This window comes from Gossypium hirsutum, chromosome A07 (genome assembly GCF_007990345.1).
Source record: "Gossypium hirsutum isolate 1008001.06 chromosome A07, Gossypium_hirsutum_v2.1, whole genome shotgun sequence".
NCBI lineage: Eukaryota > Viridiplantae > Streptophyta > Magnoliopsida > Malvales > Malvaceae > Gossypium > Gossypium hirsutum.
This window is the reverse complement of record NC_053430.1, coordinates 5,730,973-5,739,890: the sequence shown is the minus strand read 5'-3', so window position 1 is coordinate 5,739,890 and position 8,918 is coordinate 5,730,973. Positions and strand designations below refer to the sequence as shown.

The 8,918-nt window shown below is 30.9% G+C and overlaps 1 protein-coding gene and 1 pseudogene across 4 annotated transcripts; both read left to right on the top strand.

Annotated features, from left to right (window-relative positions):
• The first annotated feature begins 499 nt into the window (after positions 1-499).
• On the top strand, positions 500-8,590 carry LOC107913197 (protein ORANGE-GREEN, chloroplastic). 4 transcript variants are annotated; one of them, XR_005930246.1, is made up of 11 exons: positions 500-850; positions 2,027-2,141; positions 2,280-2,396; positions 2,525-2,611; positions 2,880-2,956; positions 3,254-3,381; positions 4,037-4,173; positions 4,339-4,418; positions 6,604-6,847; positions 7,214-7,461; positions 7,826-8,590. XR_005930246.1 is itself a non-coding variant. In XM_016841702.2 (9 exons), exons 1-8 carry the CDS (start codon positions 648-650, stop codon positions 4,414-4,416), a joined length of 942 nt encoding a protein of 313 aa, XP_016697191.1. In that variant the 5' UTR covers positions 500-647; the 3' UTR covers positions 4,417-4,418; positions 5,531-5,743. The 4 variants fall into 4 exon arrangements, 3 of the variants coding, with proteins under 3 accessions (XP_016697191.1, XP_016697189.1, XP_016697190.1); XM_016841702.2 differs by lacking the exons at positions 6,604-6,847; positions 7,214-7,461; positions 7,826-8,590 and adding an exon at positions 5,531-5,743; XM_016841700.2 differs by lacking the exons at positions 6,604-6,847; positions 7,214-7,461; positions 7,826-8,590 and adding an exon at positions 4,733-4,945.
• Positions 6,614-8,590, top strand: LOC107911099 (flavanone 3-dioxygenase 3-like; annotated as a pseudogene).
• Positions 8,591-8,918: the final 328 nt, after the last annotated feature.

The window sequence follows — 8,918 nt, the reverse complement described above, 5'->3', positions numbered from 1 at the left end:
TATGACGGCTCTTTCCCTTGCCTTAAGTAAGGTGAACCACCCTGCATCATCCATATCTCTATCTTGCCTGATTCAAGCATCAATACTAATTGAGTTGATGTCATAACTCGAAAATTAACCAAACACTAACTCAATTATAAAATGACTAAAAATCTATTATTTTTTTATTTTTTATAGTTGTATATAAAATAATTTTATAAAATATTACTATGATGATATTAAAACTAAAACATTGTGTTTATTAAAACTTTAAATTAACCATTTAACCAAAGTTTTTAGATAAACCTTTTATAAATATATATTTATATTTTTTTAAACTTTATATTAAAGTGAAATTAATAATAGGATCATATTTAGCGAAAGTGAGTAATAAGGGTATCAATTGAATTTTAATAACTAAGGTGATTAAACTCACTAAATTAAATGTAGAGGACTAAATATTAAATGTCCCAAGAATATAAGAACCTAAGGAAAAATTAGACCAATAGAATCGTCGGTTGATTAATTTGTTTTAGCATCGAACAATAAAATCACAGCAATGAACTTAGATTTTTTTTTCCTTTTTTGAAAAACAACGCTGAAATGAAATTTTATTGAGAAAAAGAAGAGAGAATTATTGAGATTGAAGAATTTTGTTCTTCTTGAGGATGGTTTGTTTGAGTCGAGTGTTGACGATTTCTTGTACGGTAAAGCCTTCGCCTCCATACAAGCCTCCTTCTTTGAGCTCTAGATTTGTTCATAAGAAATGCGAATTGAAATCGAGATGGCGATCTATGGCTACCGAGCCGGATTCATCTTCCTCCGCGCCGTCTGTTGAATCCGATTCTCCCGCCGATAAAACTGCCGCCGGGTGATTTCTCTGTTGCTCATGAATTTGAAATTTTCGAATTTCATTTGTTATATGAATTGTGAGAACTAAAGTTTAATTTAGTTAAGTTTGAATTTTGATTATGTATTTGAAAAAGTATAAAATAAATAAATTTCGAAAGCTTAGGAATTTATGATTTTATAAGGTATGAGAAGCTAGATTTGGATTTTTCATTTGTTATATTAATTTTGAGCTATGAAAAGCAAATTTGTTAAGGTTGAACTTTGATTATGAATTTTGAAATGTATTAGAAAACACAAATTTCGAAAGCTTAGGAATTTTGAAATTTATGATTTTGAGCTCTGAAAAAGCCAAATTTAGTTAAGGTTGAACTTTGATTCTGTATTTGAATTGTAGAAGAAAACATGAATGTCAAAATATTAGGAATTTAGGATTTTATAAGGTATGAGAAGCTAAATTTGGATTTTTCATTTGTTATATTGATTTTGAGCTTGAAAAAACCAAATTAGTTAAGGTTGAACTTTGACTATGTATTTGAAATATATTAAAAAAACATGAATTTCAAAATCTTAGAAATTTATGATTTTATAAGGTATGAGAAGTTAAATTTGGATATTTCATTTGTTATATTGATTTTGAGCTTGAAAAAGCCAAATTAGTTAAGGTTGAACTTTGACTATGTATTTGAAATATATTAAAAAAACATGAATTTCAAAATCTTAGAAATTTATGATTTTATAAGGTATGAGAAGTTAAATTTGGATATTTCATTTGTTATATTGATTTTGAGCTTGAAAAAGCCAAATTGGTTAAGGTTGAACTTTGATCATGTATTTGAAATGCATAAGAAAACAAGAATTTCAAAATCTTAGGAATTTATGATTTTATAAGCTATGAAAAGCTGAATTTGGATTTTTGATTTGTTTATTAATTTTGAGCTATGAAAAGGCCAAATTAGTTAAGGTTGAACTTTGATTATGTATTTGAAATGCATTAAGAAAAACATATATTTCAAAATCTTAAGAATTTATGATTTTATAAGCTATGAAAAGCTGAATTTGGATTTTTTATTTGTTATATTAACTATGAGCTATGAAAAGACAAATTAGTTAAGGTTGAACTTTGATTATGTATTTGAAATGTATAGAAAAACATGAATTTCAAAATCTTGGGAATTTATGATTACAAAATGTGCAGATTTTGCATCATAGAAGGGCCTGAAACAGTCCAGGATTTTGCTAAGATGGAACTGCAAGAAATTGAGGATAATATTCGAAGTCGGCGTAACAAAATCTTTCTCCAAATGGAAGAGGTGAATCCACTGCTTTTCTTTTAATTAGATTTTTGAGTTTTCGATGTCAACAGGGGAAGTTTCTGCATTTCATTTATACTGAGAAAACCATATGATTGCTTAATCAAATGCTACACCCCTCAAATAATATTCTTGTAGGTTCGGAGGCTAAGGATACAACAGAGAATTAAAAGTGCTGAACTAGGTATTTCCAAGGAAGAGCAAGAAAGTGAACTTCCTAATTTTCCATCATTCATCCCATTCCTGCCTCCATTGGTGAGATTTTCTTTAAATGATTTGTTTTTATTCCATCAGCCTATTGTTTTTACTTGTTAATAAGTGAAATTAAATCCAAGTTGATCTATGTACAATCATATATCTTTGACCGGGTATTTCACTTGCAGACCTCAGCAAATCTCAAGGTTTATTATGTGACTTGTTATTCTCTTATTGCTGGAATTATTATTTTTGGTGGACTTCTAGCACCCACTGTAAGTCATTCATGCTCTCTACATTTGGAATCTAGTCTCTCTCTAGTTGGTTTGTTCTTTTAAGAATAGAATGAATGGAACGTGTTCCTGAGAGGATAAATCATTTGGAGGGAAATAATCCATTATATATACGAAAATTAGAAAGGAGATGATCACTTTTAATAAACATCTGATTTTAACATGAAAATACACATGATAGAATTAGATATTGTTTTTGGAATCATATTCTATTTCCTTACATGTCTTATTTCTTCTTCCCATACCCTAGCTGGAGCTTAAGCTAGGACTGGGGGGCACATCATATGCAGATTTCATCCGTAGTGTACATCTGCCAATGCAGTTGAGGTATGATTGATCCTCTTGGTTTGTAGTGGATGTTTATTATTAGGTATAGCTTAAGCTCGCTTGAATGCTACCTTTTTAACCACGAAGAAGTTGATGTCCTTTTGGTTTCAGTGTAACACTTATCGCAATTGCTGCAAGCCAGCTTATATATACTTAGAAATATTAGTGGGAAATTAATTTCTTAGACAAGTTTGGCTTCTAGAAAGAAGTGGCATCTGTCTTTGTTACCAAATCTTAAACTGCGCATGCAATTTTGTGTGGTATTATGTAACGTGGTTCCATTGGTGGTAAATGCAGTCAGGTTGATCCTATAGTGGCATCCTTCTCTGGAGGAGCAGTAGGGGTTATCTCAGCCTTGATGGTAGTTGAAATAAACAATGTTAAACAGCAAGAGCATAAACGATGCAAGTATTGTCTTGGAACAGGTATATTCCTGAAACATTCTGTTTTCCTAGGGTTCCAAGTACCCAGGTTCTAGACCCAAGTGCAATTATATGCATAGGTTTTAGTTCGGTTAGTCAATATTAGTTTGGATTGTTTCAGGTTTTAGTTCATCTATACTGTAATAGTTAAGGGTGATATCAGTTCAATTTAGTTCCGTTAGGTATTTTAGATTTTTTGAACCGTCCGTCATAATTCGGGTCGGCTCAGTTCTCAATTTTTATATATTAGTTTTTTGTTTTGGATTTTTAGACTTATTTTAACAAAATAAACTTTGCTTTATAGCTTTTGAATATATTTGACAAAATTTCAAAGCCTTTTTTATAAATATTTCTAAAAAACAATAAAATTTTAATAACTTTTAAATTATTTTAAATATAAAATATTTATTTTTATATTATAAAAAAATTAAAATCAATTATATATTAAATAAAAAATAAAATTTGATTCAGTTTTGGATAACCGTGTTTTTTAAACTTGTATTCCATAAACCGTCCAAACACCTCTGTTCGGATCAGTTTTTCTTGTTCAGTGCTAGTAATAGTTTGATTCTACAGTCTACACTTTCTGGTAAGCTCAGACATGTACTTGTAAAGTTTCAAAAAGAAGATACTGTATTTTATCCTCCGGTAAATGCAGGATATCTTGCTTGTGCTCGCTGCTCAAGTACCGGATCACTTGTTCTTACTGAACCAGTCTCGACACTAAATGGTGGAGACCGTCCTTTATCAACCCCCAGAACGGAAAGATGTTCAAACTGTTTGGGATCCGGAAAGGTTTGTCATCTAAAAATATATGGTCTCATTGGTGTGTTGTTTACTTGTGCATATATCGACCGGGAAATTTGATGGCTTTCGTTATTTACCTTTCTTTTCCAGATATAGCATTATTTCGCATCATTCATTTGTTCACTCGTGACCCTTTTTTGATAACTTTGGCAGGTGATGTGCCCTACGTGTCTTTGCACCGGAATGGCAATGGCAAGCGAACACGACCCACGAATTGATCCATTTGATTAGAGGTGACATTCTCATTCTCTTTATTATTGGTTTTCAAATGTAGATACAAACAAGATAACCAATCCTTTGTATATATACAAACATCCTAATAGTCTTCCCTTGCTGCAACAAAAATCGTATTTGTATTTGTACTATTTTCCAAAATAATCCTGTTTTTGAAATGAAAAACTTCAATCCTCCTTTCACTTCTTCCAATCATTATACTTTGATAAGTTTTTAGACTTGACAAACAAGGTTAGTAACATGATTTGTACCGAAACTTGTAGTTCATATAAAAAGGAAACCTGGATTTGGTAAAATCATATCATACATACAGGTATGCAGCTGGATCTAGGCGTCTCGTAGGAAAATTACTTAAACTATTTCGGGGCTTATAGCTGCTCCTCTCAACAATGTCGTTTTCTAAATTTAAACTTGTGTCTTCCATTGGGAATGCAATGTGCCTCATAATTGCACCCAACTCTTGATTATTTGTAAATACTTTACCACTTTGTTTATGATTGAATTATTGAATAAGTTTTTTTATAAATATAATTTTAATATTAAATTTTTTTTCACCCAAATCACGTGTGACAAAATCTAATATAGATAAAAGATTTTTGTAAAGTTCAAATTTATCTTAACTTAGTTGGCCTCATTGTTGCAACAACTTGGTAGGTGTGGGTTCTAGTGCATAGTATTTTTCAATTTAAGAGTTTGAAGAGAGTTATAGATAATTTAAAAATTATATAAAAAAATTGTAAAGATGAGATTGAAGATTGATTAGGTAGAATTAAGACAGTGCTTCCAACAGTCATTAATAGGTTAAAGAGCAATAATGTTGGTTTCATGTTTCTCGATTGCGGATAACATATATTTCCTATCCTAAGATCCATATGAATATACAGTGTTCAAATATTGAAAAGAAATGAGTATACTCGTATTCAACTCTTGCCTTCAAATCTTGAATTGAGATATCATAAGTTTGTTGTATTATTATTTTTATTGGTTAATATCGAGTGAAGAAGTAAGATATTAAATTATTGGAGTGTCAAAAGAATTTTAATTATGATTATATCTGTTTTTTTGAGACAAAGCATATACTTATTCAAGTCCATTTCTAACCCATAAATAGGAGGATAATATACTTCAGTGCATTTAAACCCGCGTACTCTTACATTGGGAACGAGACTCATGCCAATCGAGCTAAGATTCAATCGGCATCAACTAATAGAGACTTGAAATGTGAATTTTAATTAGAACAATTTTTTTCTTAGAATTTTGTTAACAAAAACAATAATCAGGTTGGTAGTAAGAAATACATGAGCATTATCATATTTATGCTTGATTGTTGGTAATAAAAAGCTAACAATCTTAAAAATAACTTGAACTTAAGATGACATCAAATATAAAATGATCTCAGCAAATAATTCGGATTGACCAAAGCTAAATGTCAAACAAGAATGACAAAACCCAAAATGACCCGATTTGTAACAAACTTAAACGATCATAATTTAAACTTGAAATAATCCAAATTAATAATTGACTCGAAAATATTAAAACTTAAATTGATACATTCAAATTAACTTCAAACTCAATTACTAAATTAAAGTTATCTAAATTTTTCATTTTTCGAATTTACTATTCAAGGTACTTGAATTTTTGGATAAAATTGGATTAATTTAGACTCGATTTCAATTCCAAAGTTATATAAATCTTAAATTCATGAAAAGTCTGAAAAAATTGGAACCGGTTCATTGCAACATAAAACGCGGTGGCATACAAGTTACACCCAATATGTTGAATGTCGTTTAGCCGTAAAGTGCTGTTTTGTTTTTCAGCCACAATTTATTAACCTGGATAAACATGATGATCGCAAACATTGCAAAATCTCAAATTTAAAAACATATAATTATATCCACCTCTTGTCATCCATAGTTTATATCCACAAACCCATACCTTAAACATTTAAATATACATACATGTATGAATGAATGTCAATATGTCATAAAAGTTATATTTTGGAATGTTGTGCTTTAAATCAACTTGTAATGATCAGCATTTCAAGCATTTATGATTTGAGTTTAAATCGTCACAGCTGACCCAACTTTTTCTCACTATATATATTTGCATGATTTTAGCATCCCACAACGTGTATTTCTTTTCATTTTCTTGCTCTGTTTTCTGGGTTTTATTTTTTCCTTGAAGTCCAAACAGAATGTCTGGAGACAAAAATCCGAGTTCGTTTACTATTGGAAACACAGCACAAGAGAAGGGTTTGGATTATGTTCCGGAATGTTACGTCGTTTCGCCTTCGAAATCTTCAAGTTCGGGTACTGAGAAAGCTCGAATTCCGACCATCGATATGTCTCGGTTACGAATGAATGGCAATAAACGCTCAATCGCCATTGAAGAACTTAGTGAAGCTTGTCGCCACAGGGGCTTCTTTCAAGTGAGTATTTTTTTCCCTTGGTTTTTCTTTGACTCTAATTTCTGGTTTCGATATTTAGTTCGAGCTTAATTAAGTATTGTTTTTTAAATTCGAGTTCAATTTTATATTTGAACTCCATTAGGCTAATTAAGTATCACTAAAAGTGATAGTTATTGTTCGTTTTGATTCCCAAATATTTATAATTTCAACCCGAATTTTTAATATAAATTTATGCCTCTATTTTTTAATATAAAGATGCTTAAATTTGGTTGACTCGATAATTATCGAATTGAATTCGAATATTTTTTTAGGTTTAAATTGAATACACCTGTGTATATTAAGAAAGTAGGTATGTTCATTTTATTTATTTATTTATTTTTGCATTAGGTTGTGAACCATGGGATTAGCCAATCTATTCTCGATGAAGCACTCGCAGTGGCGTTCAGTTTCTTCGATCTGCCAAGTGAAGAGAAGCTTAAATTCTAGTCAAATGACGTTTACAACCCGGTACGGTACGGCACAAGCTTGAAAAACGGGGCTGACAAGGTCCAATTTTGGAGAGTTTTCCTCAAGCATTATGCACATCCCTTGGATGCCTGGATTGATTCCTGGCCCCATAACCCTCCTCAATACAGGTAGGTTCCCAGTTATGTATATGGTAAAAAGTATGTGAAAGTCTTTATATTAAGAGTTTGATTATATTTTGTCTCTTTTATTTAAAAAATGGGTAAAATAATCATTATATAATGATCAAAGTGTAAACTAGTCGGGTTAAAAACACCATCTACTTCTATTAAAAATTGATAATTGCATGTCAGAATAAAGTACACGTCAACTATGCTATTTTTTAATAATAAAAATAGATAAAATTTTTAATAGTATAAGAACTAAAATATCATTTTCTGAATAAAAATGATAAAATACTATTTGACATATAATATAGATATACGCAATATTTCTAACTCATCATGCTTATTTAAATTTGTGATGTGTTTTCAGGGAGAAAATGGGTAAATATTGTGCACAAATTCGAAACATCGCCCTCGAACTAAAGGGAATGGTCATCGAAAGTCTCGGGATATCCCCGAATCGACTAACCCCGCAAATAGATCGCGGCATGCAAGTCATGGCAGTAAACTGTTACCCACCATGTCCTAAACCAGAAATGCCATTAGGGTTACCACCACATTCAGACTACACTTGTTTAACCATTATCTTACAAAGCTCAACAGGTCTTGAAATATTGGACACTGATGATGGAAATTGGAAAATGGTCCCTGAACTTCACGGTGTATTACAAGTTCATATAGGTGACCATTTTGAAGTGATGAGCAATGGGGTATACAAAAGTGTGGTTCATAGGGCTACATTGAACAGTGAAAAAACTAGGGTTTCCATTGCAAGTTTACATAGTTTGGGGATGGATGATAAAATGGAAACCGCTAATGAGCTTATCGATGAACAAAATCCAAAGAGGTATAAAGAAAGTAGTTTTAAGGATTTCTTGGATTTTCTTGCAAATAATGATATTGCTGATGGCAAACACTTAAAATTTAAAAATATAAAAAATTGTTTTTTTTTTGTATTGGGAAAAATGGGTTTACTGTTTAGTTTATGGGTTTTTTATGATATTACGAGGTCCGTTTGTTTCGTGGGAAAAGTTTTAGTTTTTTTGGGAAACTTTTATTGTCACTCTGTTCTTTTTGGGGATCCCCTGTTTCTCTGTAATTTGATATTTATTAATGAATAACTTTTTTTTAGTCATCTTTTTTGTATGGATTTGAGTTTGTCTTCGGAATTTTTGGGATGTTACCGTAATATTCCAAACATTTTGGTGGTGTCCTGTCGGCAAGACAAGATTTTCTGTGTCTTTGTCTTAACTTCAGATCCAAAATATATAACAAACAAAAAATGTTCTCCCCTCTGTCAACAACAACAAAGAACAAAATCAGAGCTTTTACATTGGAACTATTTGATTTAATTTTGGTAATTACTGTTAATGAAATAAAAAACATCATAAATGTATTTAAAAAATATCAATTCAGTCTCGCTTGTAGAGTCTTTTTACTTCATTAACAGTGTATAGAATAAT